The sequence below is a fragment of the Aethalodelphis obliquidens genome, unplaced genomic scaffold (assembly GCF_003676395.1).
Source record: "Aethalodelphis obliquidens isolate GAN/ISIS:26980383/991018 unplaced genomic scaffold, ASM367639v1 scaffold52, whole genome shotgun sequence".
NCBI classification, from domain to species: Eukaryota; Metazoa; Chordata; class Mammalia; order Artiodactyla; family Delphinidae; genus Aethalodelphis; species Aethalodelphis obliquidens.
The window spans coordinates 13047528-13062863 of NW_020837996.1; the positions used below are offsets into that span (position 1 = coordinate 13047528).

The window sequence follows — 15336 nt, forward strand, 5'->3', positions numbered from 1 at the left end:
CCCACCTTCAGTAGGGTGAGCCTATGTAAAAGATTACCATAGTTTTGTGAGTCCATAGAAAGAGGGAAATAGGCAGTTTTCCTGAGCCATAGGTCTGTATTTTGATTCCTGTAACTCTCAACCTAAGTAATTAGATAGGAGAGTTACAGATTTCCAATCTCTCCCTCTCTCTCTCTCTGTGTCTCTGTCTCTGTCTCTCTCTCGTGTTCGTATGTGTGTATCTTTGGACCGACTCCTAGGAGCTGGGAGACCGCCACACTCTAAATCTGTACGTCTGCACTGTTTAAGAGGCTGTTTTACCGTCTCAAATCCAGAAACTCCCCCTCCCGCTCGCCTTCTGTCCTCGGGGAGCTGTCAGATTCCCGCCTAGCAGCCCTCCCGCCTCCACACTGCCTCTGGAGTCAGTACCCGGCGGCCCCAGAATGACCCCTGACCTTGGCGGGGGAGGAGGGAGATTGCCAAGAGGTATAAATGGGTCAAGAGTGCCGAAGGGACCAGGACCTTGAGGAGTCCGGGTGCGACGTCGGGCGCCCCCTCCTCTCTGCAGACGGAGGGGGGGGCCAGCCTGGTGCGAGGCGCGCGCCCGCGTCTCTCGAGGCCTCCGGGGGCTCGGCGGCAGCAGGAGCTGCGCTGCAAGAGGAGTCCGCGGCCGGCAAGGTCGGGGCGAGTCAAGACCGTCTTGTCTAATGGTTAGGGTCGCTGGCTTTCGCGTCCAGTCTCGGTCTCACCTCTAGCCACCTGGGTGACCTTGGGCAATTTCCTTAGCTTTAGCGCGCCAGTTTCTAAATCCATAATGTGGGAAAAGCGAGGTGCTGGCTAAACCTGGGCTCGTAAGAATGAACTAATGAAGCACTCTTGGCACGTAGTAGGCGCTCGGTTACAGGTTAAGCTGAGGAGGAGGAGTTAGAAGTTCCGCTTTGGGGTCCGGAACGTAGGTTCCAGCTCTGACTTCTCCTGTATTCACCAAGGAGAGGGGGAGGGGGCAGCGGGAGCACCTGTCCTCCCCCCTCCCCTGCTCCTCTGTTGCCAGATAAACTCGGGAGAACCCGGAGAGTCCGTCCCGGGCCGGGGCACCCTCAGACTGCCCGGCTGCCGGAGACTAGCAACGACTCCGGGCGCCCGCGGCGCATCTCTTTGCCGCGAGCCGAGGAAAGATTTCTTCCGTGTATCTCCCTCCCTCTCGAACCCTGGAGCTCGCTCGCTGCTGCCTCTGGGTCCCGGCGGCCGCGGAGAGCCGGGTCGAGCCTCCGGCTGCAGGGAAGAGGCAACCCCGGGGCGTGCGAGTCCCTCCTGGCCCCGAGCTGGGGAGCGAGGAAGAGGTGGCGCGGAGCCCGCGGGAGGACGCGAAGGCCCCGAGCCCCTTCCTCATTTCGCCCGCCTTCCGGGGACCGCTCTGACTTTTTGCGTCCCAAGGCACCGCCACCCACCCTCCCCGGCCGGGGCCAAGGGCCGAGGGGCCGAGGGCCAGAGGAGCCGGGGACCGCAGCGCCGCGCGGCGGGATTGGGCAGCGAGCGCAGGCCGGCGAGGTGAGGAGGGGCGCGCGGCAGGCGGGGAGGGTGCCGCCAGTGTGCGCGCGCGAGTGCGCGTGCTCTGAGGGGGCGTGGGTGCCAGCCAGGCGAGTCCCACCCGGCCGCCAGCCCTTCCTGCACCCGGTCACCGCCGGAGCCTCTCGCCACCCGGCCTCCCTAGGCCCCCAGGTCCCATCAACCCTTCCTGCAAACTCCACCTCCCTACTAATAATTTCCCAATGCAGAATCAGACCGAAACCTTGAGAGACAGCGCTGTCTTTCTACTCCCCTCGCCCCCCCCCCCCCCCCCCCCCCGCCCTTCCTGCTATAAATAATCCGGACCAGCGGGTCAGGCACGTCACACGGTGAGAAACCGGGACCCCGAGGTTTTCTTCTCTGGGGATAGGGGGCAAAGAGTGAGGAGAAGGAGAAAGAAATTGCTCGTGAGTAGTGAAGAAAAGCTTGCTCTTTAACTCCTAGAAAAGACCAGGCATCATTTTATTGTCATTCTTTTTTTCCTTTTTTTTTCCATTTCCGTGTCTGTCTTATTCTCCATGCTACGTCCCCCCCTCCACTCCCGGCCCCAAATCCAACGCATTGCTCAACACTCCTCCCATCGGTTTCTTTCCTCCCTCCCCCTTTCACTCCCGCTCCCACCTTCCCCTTCCCTCCTCTTCCCTCCGCCACCCCCCGCCCCCACCTCCGCCTCCAGCACCCATTTCGCCCCAGGCAGGGAATGCTATTTGCCACGGAAATAAAGTTCAGATTTCTCTCCCCACCCCACCCCCGCTGCTTGCTGATACCAGAAGTGGACTCTCAGGCACCCATCTTCCCCCTAGCACTACACACCTGCTCTCCTTTAAATTCCTAATCTGGTTTTGCATATTTAAGAGGAAACACCCCCCCCCACACACACACACCCCAAAACCCCACAACCCGCGAGGTGCAAAACTGCCTCTTGCAAGTACCAAAACTTAACAGACTCTCTAGTTGTTTTTGTCTTAACAAAAGGACAACAAAGATTTTGCTCCGGGTCCTCCTGTGGGGTGACTTTTCTATATTATTCAAATACGCATATATTATACATATATATGTTTTTCCTTTTTTCCCCTTTGATTTTTTTTTTTTTCCTCCTTAACAAGAAAATCTTCTCGGTCCCAGGCAACCGCTGCTGCCCCTTTGATGTTTTGGTACGCCTTGCGCATGCGCCTCACATTAGAATTACTGCACTGGGCAGACTAAGTTGGATCTCCTGTCTCCAGTGAAACCCTCAATCCCGTCCAAAACTAAAGGGATGTGGAGAGTCCGGAAAAAGGGCTACTTTGGGATCTGGCCGTTCCCCTTAATAATCGCCGCTGTCTGTGCGCAGAGGTAAGTGTGTCTAGCGTTTCTGTTTCCTTTTTCACTTTGAAAGGCTCTGTCTGCCTACCTCTGTGAGCAAGGATCTGTAGTGAGGATCAGATAGATTCTGAAGCGCTGTGCCTGCTGTCTTATTGATGCCTGTTTATTGTCTTTTCTTTCTTTAGTGTCAATGACCCTAGTAATATGTCGCTGGTTAAAGAGACGGTGGACAGACTCCTGAAAGGCTATGATATTCGGCTGAGACCAGATTTTGGAGGTAATGGGGTTGCCTTGGAAATAAGAAACAGCCCAGCAGCTATAGCCTAAGCTGTCTTTTGAGCTTTGTGCGCTGTCTTCCCTCTCCCTCATTGTGGGTTGCATGTGGTGTACTGAACATGTCTCTGTGTTACAATATTGAGAAACTGATCCAAACTTAAGCTGGTTTGTTACTCTTAGATGGTCTTTCAGAGAGACCTTCTTAGCCTGTAGTGGTGACTGCTGTCCTTCAGCTTCACCGTTTAAATCCTTTGCTTCACTGTCTTTGTTTCCTTGAGATACAAACCTCTTAAGTTTAGTTAATGGTGTGCCCGGTGAACCTGGCTTACTGAAGGCCATCAGGAACATTTTTGGGGACAAGATATGCAGACAGTTGGTTGAGAAGTCGCATTAACCCCCTGTGCCCACCTACTTTGGAAGAGTTCTAGCCATGGTTTAAATTGGCTGGTGTCTGGATATTATCCAGTCCTGGAAACCTCACTGCAGGGGACAGTGGGGTGGGGGGAGAGGGGCCTGGGGGGATCGGAGGATAGGGAGGGTAGTGGAAGAAGGGCTAGAGACCTCTCTTGCTGCAGCCTTAGATACACTGATATGCCTATTTAATTTGACTCCAGACTCTAACAAAGCTCAAAGAGTTAAAACCTGCCCAGAAGCGGGGGGTGGGAAGAATGAGGAGGGGGTTTCAGTGCAATATATAACATTTCGCTTGGGCTAGCCAGATTCCGGTGCTTTTGTGGTTGTGTGTATTCTCATGCTAAGACACCTACCTATGTAGACAGACGTGGAATCCCTCATCCATCGGACACGTGTGTGCCTGTTCAGTAGAGCATTTCCCAGAGGAGTACCTGTCACTCTTTAAAAAGGAGCAGAGAATTGAAGAATTTGAGTGTGAGCAGTGGGAAGGGATTTGGGGCAGAGTGTCCCATGCCCGGGGACTACTCTTGCTAAGAATGCATGAAGTTCTGAGAAATCACGTGGCTGGCCATTTTGGTTTGCAGGTCCCCCTGTGGCTGTGGGAATGAACATTGACATCGCCAGCATCGATATGGTTTCTGAAGTCAATATGGTGAGTATTGAGGTTTATGGCTGTGTCTCTGCAAACCTTCATTTGGGGACAGGAAGGAGAAAGGATCCAACGGGTGAGGGTGGGGTGTGCATGAGTATGTGTAGGAAGTGGGGTGAGGGCAGGGCATTTTGCTTTGGAACCCACTGTCTTTGAGGCTTCAGAGCTGGCTCTTTCTGGTCCCTAAAGATTTTTCCAACCTGGTTTGAAATCGTGGGACTTGGCGAAGAGGGTGTAAAATGCATCACACGTTCATGTGCAAAACGCAGCCACGTGCAGGAGAACCCCTGCAGGAGTCACATTTCCTAAGGTTCAGTGGGAAACCCACTTCATCGAGTGATTTTTTCTGAGTTTGGTGTGGGGTCAGGGAAGGAAAGAAGAGGAGAGAAAAGGGAAGTGTTTTGATTTGACATTTCGCAGAGAATATAACCTGGGAACTAAACTAGTGGAGAGGCTGAATAAATGACCCTCGGATACTGATATCCACGTGTTGCTTTTGGAGCCGGCCTCTTTACAGTTGATGGCAAGTCCCGCCCCCTGCCCATGGCTCACCTGCTCCTTTAACCCCCAAAATAAATAAAATAAAAATTGGCCACCCTGCTTTCAAAAGGTAAGCTCAGACCTATGTGTCATCTCTGGTCACTTCTGCAGTGGTATTCACTGCATGTCCTAAGCCTGTGTGATTTATGGACAGCAGCACTCCTTAGTGGCCCCCTCCTTGGTCTTGGGGCAAGTGCTAAGAGAAAAAGCCTCCGTCTTCCCCTCCCGGGAACACTTGTGTGTATGGGGGTGGGGGGGGGGCGGAGGGGGGCGGGGCTGAGGGGAGGGTTGCTTCATGCAGGAGCGCCCCCTGCTGCCCATGTTGGGGCACTGCAGACGTACAAGACAATAAGTGTCCCAGATACCCCTGCTTACTTGCGCCATTTCTTCAGTGACTTTTCTACTCTGTGTTTTTGAAGTTTTCACCCTTGGAAAAGTCTCTCTAGAAAGGCCACATTTGAATGTAAGATGCCAGGGTTACTTTCAGTCCTAATAGGATACAGCACATTGCAGAAGATTGTATTGTAGTGTAGTTTTGCCTGGAAACAGGATGCACTGTTAAAGAAGAGGGTCTAGTGTGTAAGGTTTTATGCAAAACGGTTCTAAGCCAGCCATCAGGACTTGAAAGTTAGGACACTTATTAATTCACTCGAGAGCCAAATACTAGGTAGTGGATATGCTCTTAACATGATATAAATTTTCATCACCCCAGAATTCAAATATAGAGGAAGCTCAAATAACCAGCCCAACCTTATACAATGTCCAAAGATAGGTGATAATCCTGAGCTATCACAAGCTTATGAAACATCTGTGACTACTCCAGAGAACATTCAACTCTTTCAGTGATGTTTTTAAGGACGTGTATCTTGTTATATTCTAATTATTGGGAAAGCATTTTATGATATAGGATTTGAACACAGACTGAAGATGCTATTGGATGATTCAGAACCATAGATTTCCCACACATTGTGAGAATCTCCTGTGTGGGTAGAGAATATTTCTTTCTTGGGAAACTAAACATTTAACTTCTCAGATGTACAAATATTCACTTTTGTGAAATTTTAGAGGTCTTTCATCAGTTTATATTTTGAATTTTACCATGAAAATAGAAAATGTCCTCATGTGGGTACCTGCTAAGTCCTAGGTACTTGAATCTAAATTGTGTGGCTAAAAAGAAAGTGATATGAACATCAGGTGTAGTTCTGTGTGTCCTGTCTTTTGATTTCCTTATGCTCTTTTCCCACATTTTATTCTGTCACCTTCCTCTTCAGAGCATCAGAAAGGTGAGACTTTATGGAAAAATTAAGAAATATTTAGAATCTAAAGAGACAGTGATGAGATGATTAGAAGTTGCTGCATTAGAACTTAGATGTATAAGTTAGCTGAGAACTTAGACCTATTATATCCCAAAATGGCTTAAGAGTAGTGGCATTGTTTTCTTCTTCTTAAGTTTTGTTCATTTTTCACCAGCATGCAGCATTTTGGAGAGGTGTCAGAGCTGGACATGATGCCAAGACCTGCTAGTCAAAATATAGACCCAGTTAAGGCGAGGTGTCATCTCTTACAGCTATTTACTGTTGCAGAAAAGTCTCGGGATGTTGAAAGTGTAGAAACAAACGTCAGGTTGTAAATAAGCCAGTACTGCAGCATTAATGATTAGAACCAAGCATTATAAATTCCATGCTAGATTCCTTTCTTAGCCTACTGCTAACACACGTGGACTTGTCCAGACACAGTTTTACTTGTTGAAAAATTAACACTTTTATGATTAACAATCATAGTGACTTTAATCCTTCAAAGAAAAATTTTGTGATATGTACTATTTTTTAAAGTATGGTTATTTGATTTGAAGCAACAGATGGGAAATTCCATCCCTGATGTCTAAATAAAAGAAGATGTTTATGGCATATTGCCCACTGTATACAGGTCTAAAAGGGTTAGGATCTTTCGATTAGATTCAGCTCTGAAAGAATGGTTGATTGATTATTTAAGTGAAACCTCAAAATTGATTAATGCACATGTTTCTGCCTCATTATCCTTTGTGGCCTGCAACCTCTGGTACTTGTAGCTTTCTTTTATTATAGCAAATCTTCCTTTGAAGAATGGTAGGCACCAGACCATTTAGACTGTCATTGACTCATTTGTACTGAAAGGAAAAATGGCCCATGTCGATGTGGTGCTCCTGGTAAATGACAAAGATAGAAAGACCTGAATACTAGTTCTGCTTCTGCTGTTCAGTCAACTTGAGGGAATTGACAGCCCCATGGGGCTTGGTTTCTCTTTTTATTTATATATATATATATATATATATTTATTTATTTATTTGGCTGCACCTGGTCTTAGTGGTGGCACGCAGGATCTTTAGTTCTGGCATGTGAACTCTTAGTTGAGGCATGTGGGATCTAGTTCCCTGACCAGGGATCAAACCCGGGCCCCCTGCCTAGAGAGCATGGAGTTTTAGCCACTGGACCACCAGGGACGTCCTGGGGCTTGATCTCTTCACCTGCTAAAAGGGAATAATAGTCCCCATTTACATATTATAGGTGAGTACCAGAATTAATAAAATGATGCAAGTGAAAGTACTGGTGTCCCATGAACATAGCTTATATAGAAGACTGAATATCAGCCTGTCACTAAGGAGACCCAGTGTCCATTCCAGCCGCTGCCCTAAGTGTACTTGGGTCAGTGATTTACATTACGCGGTCTCAGTTTCCATATGTTTGAAATGAGAGGGACATGCCAAATTGACTTCTAACTCAAAGTTACATGTGTTTCTGCTTTGGTTTATTATAATAGCTCTGTTGGGTACAAAGAAGTTCCAGGAAACTTGGAAATCCAGCATAAACGTTAGAAAAATGCAGAATTCCTAAATGGCATGCAGTTCTGAGTTCTTAGGAGGGTGATGATGGTATCTTACTCACCCATGTGACTCAGGTGACTGTTGAGCCAGTGGAAGATCTCTGGAAGAACACAATCTCAATTAGAATGTTCCTGAGCAGAAAGCTTGGCTTTAGAATGAAACATTTTTAGATGTCTTGGTTAAATTGGCAGGACTCTTTTTGTTAAGATTCTTTGATGAAAATGCATTTTAAGTTCCAAAATTGGCTCTGAGGATTATGGACTGAAATAGCTTTCTCTTCATTTAAAGCAGATTCTTCTCCATCTTGGAACAACACATTTGCCAACCGAAGAGTGAAGCAATATTTCACTTTTGAGGAAAGCGTTCTAGTAAACATATACACAAATTACCTTTTTATGGAATGGCAAATGGTGAAAAGTGCTGCCTTTTTTTTTAAAAAACAGATGTTTTCTTGCATCACCAGCTGCACAGTTTAAAATTCAATTCGACACAAATACTTATTTAGCAGCTACTATGATCCAGCTATGTGTTAGGCCATAGGGACAGAGCAGCAAACAAGAATGACTTGTCCCCTGACCTCATGAAACTTAATATCTTGGTGTTTACTATCGTTAATTCTACTGCAGGCTCCTATCATACTTATGTTTAACATGAGCATTTTCTCTAAAAATTTTATGAGCAGCCTCTTGAGGACCTAGTTGTCTGTATCTCCCATGCGTTCCTTTGTCACTTGTTGATTTCACCATTCATTTGTTATTTGATATTTCAAGTTGCCTGATATGTTACATATTTATTGTCTTCCTAAATGATTTGTATAAAATACATGTAGCGAAGGTTATAGTATCTCTCTCCATGTGGTTTTGCTCTGTGAACAACCGTTGGTTGGAAGTTTGACTACATAGTATCATATATGTGGAGAGACAGAGCATGGACTTGTAGGCCTCAAATTCAAGACACTTTTTAAATTACTATTTAAATCAATTAGTGTGGAAAGAATCACAGTGTAGGACCACTGAGTTCTTTGAAAGCAGAAATACACAGGGCATATTGGAAATACAGAATTCTGAGGTATTATGTAGAAATTACTAGGTGAAGATGGGGGTTAGAGGTCTGTGGATAAATGTTTTAAGCAGAAGGAGTGGCATATAGGAGAAAAAACAGGAAAAATAAATGGGATTAGGAATTTGCAAGTAGCTTTAAATGGCTGGATTTGGGAGTGGGAGTGAGGAAGTGATAAGATTTGGTATTGAGATCATAAGTGGTGATCAAATTATATAGACCATTTTTGTAGCTTGCAGAAGAGTTTACATTTTGTTCCAAAGGCTGTAGGGACCCATGAAAAGATGTCAGTAGGAGAATCGCTTGAACAGATTCACACTTGAGGAAGATGCTTTTGAAGTATGAGGGGTGCAGCAAGACCAAAGGTTGGGAGATAAGGTGAAAATCCACTGCAAAAATCCAGAAAGAATGGATGAACGGAGACAGGGATGTAAAGGAGAAGATACAAAATCAGGGCTTTTACGAGGCAGAAGTGGCAGGACTTGGTGAATCCTAAGTTTCTGATGGTTTCATTTATCGATATGGGGAACACCAAAAGGGCAGCCAGTTTGGGGGTGGGCTGGGGATTGAGGTGTGTGGGAAGACAGTTCATTTTGGGAAACGCTGACTTTTCTCCACACATGGAATCTCCAAATGGAGATTGGAAAATACAGGTCTGGAGCTTAGTAAGACGTCATGACTAGAGAGATGAACTTGGACATTGTCAGCATATAAGTGGTACTTATAACGGTGTGAATGGATACAATTAAAAAGGGAAAGTGAAAGGACGGCAAAAAATGGGGATCTGGTGAGCAGTGTAATTTAAGTGGTGGAATGCTGAAAAGGAGCCCACACAGATTAGTAAGTAGCTAAGCAGCAGTCAGATGGTAGGAGAACCCACAGATAATAATGTCTTCAAAGCTGAGGCACAAGAGAGTTTAAAAAGGAAGGAAATGTTCATCTGCATCAGATGCCACAACGATCAATTGAAATAAGTTCTGAGACTTGTCTCCCAGCTATAGTAAGTAACAGGAGCGCGTTGGTAAATGTAGCGAGAGGAGTCTTAGTGGTTGAAGACTACACCTTTGAAAAGTGTGGATCTGAAGCAAAGTCGGGAGAGGGCAACTGCTAAAAGAAGTCATATATCATTTGGAGAAGTACCCCTAGAAGGGAGTAGGTTGCAGATACGAAGCAGGAGCTGGGGTGGGTGACGGGATGTGGAGCGAGGGGAAGGGGTTGTGAAGACTCACTGACCCAGACTTCATTCTCAATAAATAACGCATGAAGCTCTCCTACCCAATTTTAGCAAGCTGTCGTTTTCTCGCCTTCTTTTCCTTCTGCTTCCCCTTCTCTTCCCCCTCTACTCCCTCTCTGTGCAATGCCCAACATTTTCCACCATCACAGCACTAATATAAGAAAATAATCACAGTTATTGCTCATTGGGCCCTTAACTTGTGCAGGTATCCTCTTGATGTGTATTATCTCATCTAGTCCTCCTATAAAAGCAGTGGTATGGCTAGTGTCCACCTTTTTATAAAAGAGGAGCCTGAGGCCCAGAGAGGTTAAGTGACTTATTCAAGGTCACCCAGACTGTGATTGACTTTACATCCCTCAATCTTAGCCCTCTGGTTATACTGCACTTTTAGATGTAGTAAGGCATCATTTAAAAAAAATTATTCTCATTCCTTATGGACCTGTTTTGTTGTAGTTGTTTGTTTTTATTTATTTTATTTTATTTTATTTATTTTTTTGGAAACAGTGGGTAGATCAGATAAACTAATCCTATATGTTACTGTTACTCCTCAATCTCTCCACCTTGAAAAAAATCTTAATTTCATTAAAATGACTTTTTCAAATAGGTACTTTATTCAGTGTGTATTAAATATAAGACATGGTTTCTGTCCTTGAGAAATTTATACTTTATATTACATCTATTACCAGGTAATAAAGGAAGATTTATATAAGATCTTGAAAAGTCAAGGATGTTGCTTGTGTCATGATTTCTTTCATTATGAATGGGTGCTGTTAACTTGTCTAATAATTTTCCTATTGCTCCAACAGAATCTGTCATATAACCATTAAGGCCAATAGCTGTCACAAAATGTTGGATGATAAAGTTCAAGAACTGTGTCAGTGGTTTTAAGCTTTGGGTGGACACTCTGTGAAAAGACCCTTTCCCTTTTTTTCTTTTATTATCAATTGAATTTTTTCCATTGAAAACACATTTTTGTGATTTCTGATAGATTACTCCTGCGAATAATCTCTTAAAAGTGGTGGAGTGTTTTTCTTCTCTTCCCGGATCTTTACTCCCTGTGGCCCCACACAGTATAAATGAGGTTCATTATAAAGATTACATCTCAAGAAGATTTATTCATCAATTTTTAAACAATTATTGCACATGATATAGGCAGTTTATAAATCATTTTCTCTGGGTTAACTCTTAGGGCAGGTCCTTTGCTGTTGCTTTGTAGGACCCTAAACAATGCCCTTGCTTGATCGTGACATGAAATAAAAATCTGACTGTGAGCTTACCCTGCAAGAGAAGGAAGGGGAGGGAAATATCCCAAGTTTCATATTTTAGAAGCACCTCAAAGCGTGCTTTAGTGTGATCCCTCCCACCTCCTTGTTAAATGGTCTTGAGAATTTCTATAAGAATGTAAATCAGAGAAAGTCCTTTTCTTAACACTGTGACAGGGGTACTGACTAATTTTGGGGTGGGGCACTGGCTTGTTTTGAAATCATTCATTCTGTAACATTTATTTGTCATCAGTGCTCTTGGCATCGTGACCAGATAATTCGTTGTTGTGAGGGGGCTGTCATGTGCATTGTAAGATGTTTAACAGCATGTCTGGCTTCTACCTACTAGATGCCAGAGGTACCCTCGCAGTTATGAAAACCAAAAATGTCTCCAGATATTGCCAGATGTGTCCTGGGGGATGAACTTGTCCTCAGCTCAGAACCCCCAGTGTAGAATATGGTGTTGTGCTTTTGTCTCCAAACAAGTTGAGAAAAGAAGAGATTTTCTCATTGAGTAATGGCTTTCATACTTAATCACCATTTTCATTTCTGTTTCATGTACATTATGACAAAGCCAATTTTAAAAGATCAACAAACATCAAAGGCAAAAATTATCCACATCCCCGTCACTTCATTAAAACTGTTTTAATTTGCCTGTAATACCTTCTACTTCTTGTCTGTTTGCTTATTCATACTTTACACATTACACTGAGTTATTTGTAGAGAGAATTTTATAGTCTGTGTTTTCACTTAACAGACCATGAGTATTTTTGCAGTTTTATGCTTTCTCTAAAAAAATGCACACCTTTATTACTACCAGTGTAAACTGATGTGTATTCTTCTATGGCTTTTTGGTGATCTTACAAACATATACAAACATATGAATATATTGACATTTTCTTTTTTATTGTATATTTTTTCAAAAAAATTTTAAAATACATTTTATAGATTATTAGTCATAATTCTAGCTATAGGTTATTTGAAAATAAATATATAATTTACTTATAAACTATTAACAACTACATAAAAATCATATATAAAATAGAGAACTGGATTTAAATAGCATAAATGGAAACTTTTATCTATCAATTTGATTCTCATTTACACAGCTACTCTTTCCTCTATTTTTAGCCTGATATTACTCAGCTTTTCCAAAGTCATTTTACATTTTTGGATGACACAAAAATACTTTGAAACACACAGTTAAAAGAGGAATGAGAAAGTAGATGGTTATGAGTTTTTAAAAGATACAAACACAAGATTTACATGTTCCTTCCAGATATGCATTTTATTTGCAAAATATGTATTTTATTAAACAAGGAGAAAAATGGGTGTATATTATTCTGTCCCTATTTATATGGAAAAATATGGCCATGTCTTTAACCCATTGTCTCTTGCCTAGTGCTCATTTTGTAAACATTCTATTGGCCTTTTTATCGCCAAGTCTTATTTTCCCTGCTCTGTAATTTGGCATGTACTGCCCACTTACCTGCCAAGAGGTCTTAACTTAGAAGTAATTGCTTGGGCAATTAAAGATGAAATAACTTTTCTCCTAACCCAATAGCCAGAATTAAAGTAATGAAGTTTTTAAGGTGACTCTACATGTATCTTAGAAAAGTGATACATGAATAAGCCATGGCTAAATATTAGAGATATTGAGGTATGCGAATGTATGGAAATTGTCTGCATCCCAGTGCCTAGCACAATTCCGGACAATTAGTAGATACTCAACAAATATGTGGTGAAAGGAGTTGTTGGAGGGGGTAATGGAAAGACTGCAGTATATCAGGCTAACAGGAAGTATTTATATAATACTTCTTAACCAGCACCATGTCAGTTAGGCTATTTTGTGGAAGGATATGAAATGGTTCTTACACTAGACCTAAGGCTCACTCTAGAGTCAAGAAAGAGTGATCTTCATTGCCTGAAGAGGGAGGTGAGGGTTGATGGAGAGAAGAGTGTTTCAGATCGGTGGGAGAGGAGAGTAGTATATCCCTGTGGTAGAGGAATCAAAATAAAAGGTTGAGATCCAGGTTTTTACAGTGGTTCTCAGGCTTTACTGTGCAACAGAATCACCTGAGTCTTGTATTAATATTTGTATTTTCAGGGCACATGCCCAGAGTCTAATTCAGGAGGTCTAGGATGGAGTTCAGGAATTTGCATGTTTAAAATCTCTTTATGTGACTGACGTAGGTACTGTCTGAGGGCCACTGTTTTAGGAACACTAGTTTTATAGTGAAGGTGGAAGCTAATACAATCACTAATAAAGGAATTTGACAACAGAACTGGTCTCTAGTTGTCATATGAATTTTTGCAATGAGAAAGCTCCAAGTGGTCAGAGTCGGTGGGATTTGTAGAAGACTTGGTAGAAGAGGGAGAGCTGGACTGAGCAAGAAGGATCAGTGCAATACGAATGGATAGAAAATAAGGAGAACCGTCCTATGGGAGTCAGTGGGCATGGAGACAGTATGAAGAAAGGCATTACATGTTAGCAATAATAATATTGCAAAAATAAACACTTAGAGCGCATATAACTATCCCACTTAATGTTCACAAAAGTCTCATGAGCTAGATAATATTATCATCCTCTTTTATAAGTGTAGAAACAAGGACTAGAGGGATTGTATAATTTCTACAATTACAGAGCTAATATATGTGGACAGGAACGGTAGGGTGCATATGTAGGGTATACCTACGTATGGTGAAGCTTAATTGCATAAGACCTTGGCACCTGTGCAGAGGAGACACTGAAATTTCTGGGGTGGATGCTAGGAATGATGAGTCTTAAGCACCTTCACAAAGAATAAAAGTAAGGGTCATTTACTAAGGGTAAGAATGAGAGAGTAGAAAAACATTTTCCAGATCTGATTTTTATTTTTATAAAATGCCCCTTTGAACCTCCATACTAATTTTTTTGACACAAATGATGAAAAGAATCATAGTTCTGTATTTTAAAAGGTCAAACAAAGTTTGTGAAATGGGGGGAGGGATTAGCACAGGGTTTGATGCTATGAATATAATTAATAATAGCTGCATCAGTTATTTGGTTATAAGAGGTCTGGGTAATATCAGAAATACTGATATTTTAACATACGTTTTAGGATAATGTGATTTGACTATTCCTTCCTGTTTAGAAAGATAGCTATTTGATTGGTGGTTAGTACTAGTAGTATTACACATTTAGATGTAGGGAAAATGCCATTAAAATAGCTTCCTACAAATTATTTATGGCTGCTTAATTGTATTTCTTGAAGTATATGCTTAAATTTGAAGGTCTCAGTGATTAAGCATCTTGAGGGTGCTCGTCTACAGATCAGTAATTTAGTGCCTAATTGGTGCAAGACCATCGAATCAAAAATTTTTTTAAAAGTTTATCTACTGACTTTTACATGTCTCTCTTTTAACTAAATAATCTCTAAAAGTCACCTTTTATTCTGCTATTTTTAAAAAATTTTAGATAGAAATGATGCTGTTATCATGAGAATTGAACCTCAGACTACTTGACTTGCTTAATAAATGAATGTCTATTTATCTGTGCACCAATATGTAATGTCCATTATAAAACATACCCAAAATAGAGATTTAAAGAGGATTTGATAAAAATATATAAAGTTACAATATTTTTATCTCATACTCACCTTGATACTGGCTTAGAGTTTTTTATTTCCCATGAAAATAAGAATATAGCAAATAGTGATGGAAAATTACAGTCTGTTCTGTTCTGCATATTAGTCTGTTAATGGGAACTTTTGGATAGTAGGGCTTATAATATAGATAATTCAAAGGTGACTGCTATTTTCTATGGATACAGCCCCATTTATTCCTACCTTGCAACTTCTAAAGCATCAACATAGAAAAAATGTTTTAGTGTGCTGTTCATCCCTTCCAGGAGGGAGTATTTGTTTTAAAATAATCGTTGAATCTTCCTGCTTCCTAGGACTACACGTTAACTGGATTGACCAAAAAATTATATAATCAGACAGCTGGCTTTTAAACAAATATACAAAGATCATCTTTAAAATTTGTTCATTTTAGTGAGGGTATTGACATTTCATTGACTGTAAATCTTTTACAGTCAATGAAACGTTTTAAATATTAATCTTAAATGATTTATAGGCCATTTAAAAGACTATCACAAAATAAGAAGCAGAAATGTTAAAGAGTTTTAAATGTGAGTGAGTAGGTGCCAGTT

General features: G+C 42.4%; 1 protein-coding gene across 1 annotated transcript in view; it reads left to right on the forward strand.

The window, feature by feature from the left end:
- The first annotated feature begins 2509 nt into the window (after window positions 1-2509).
- LOC113608295 (gamma-aminobutyric acid receptor subunit beta-2-like) overlaps window positions 2510-15336 on the forward strand; it is a 141870-nt gene continuing 129043 nt past the window's right edge. The window contains exons 1-3 of the mRNA XM_027084424.1: window positions 2510-2880; window positions 3036-3127; window positions 4125-4192. Of these exons, the coding sequence (XP_026940225.1) occupies window positions 2804-2880; window positions 3036-3127; window positions 4125-4192 (237 nt within the window). The 5' untranslated portion in view covers window positions 2510-2803. The remainder of the gene's footprint in view (window positions 2881-3035; window positions 3128-4124; window positions 4193-15336) is intronic.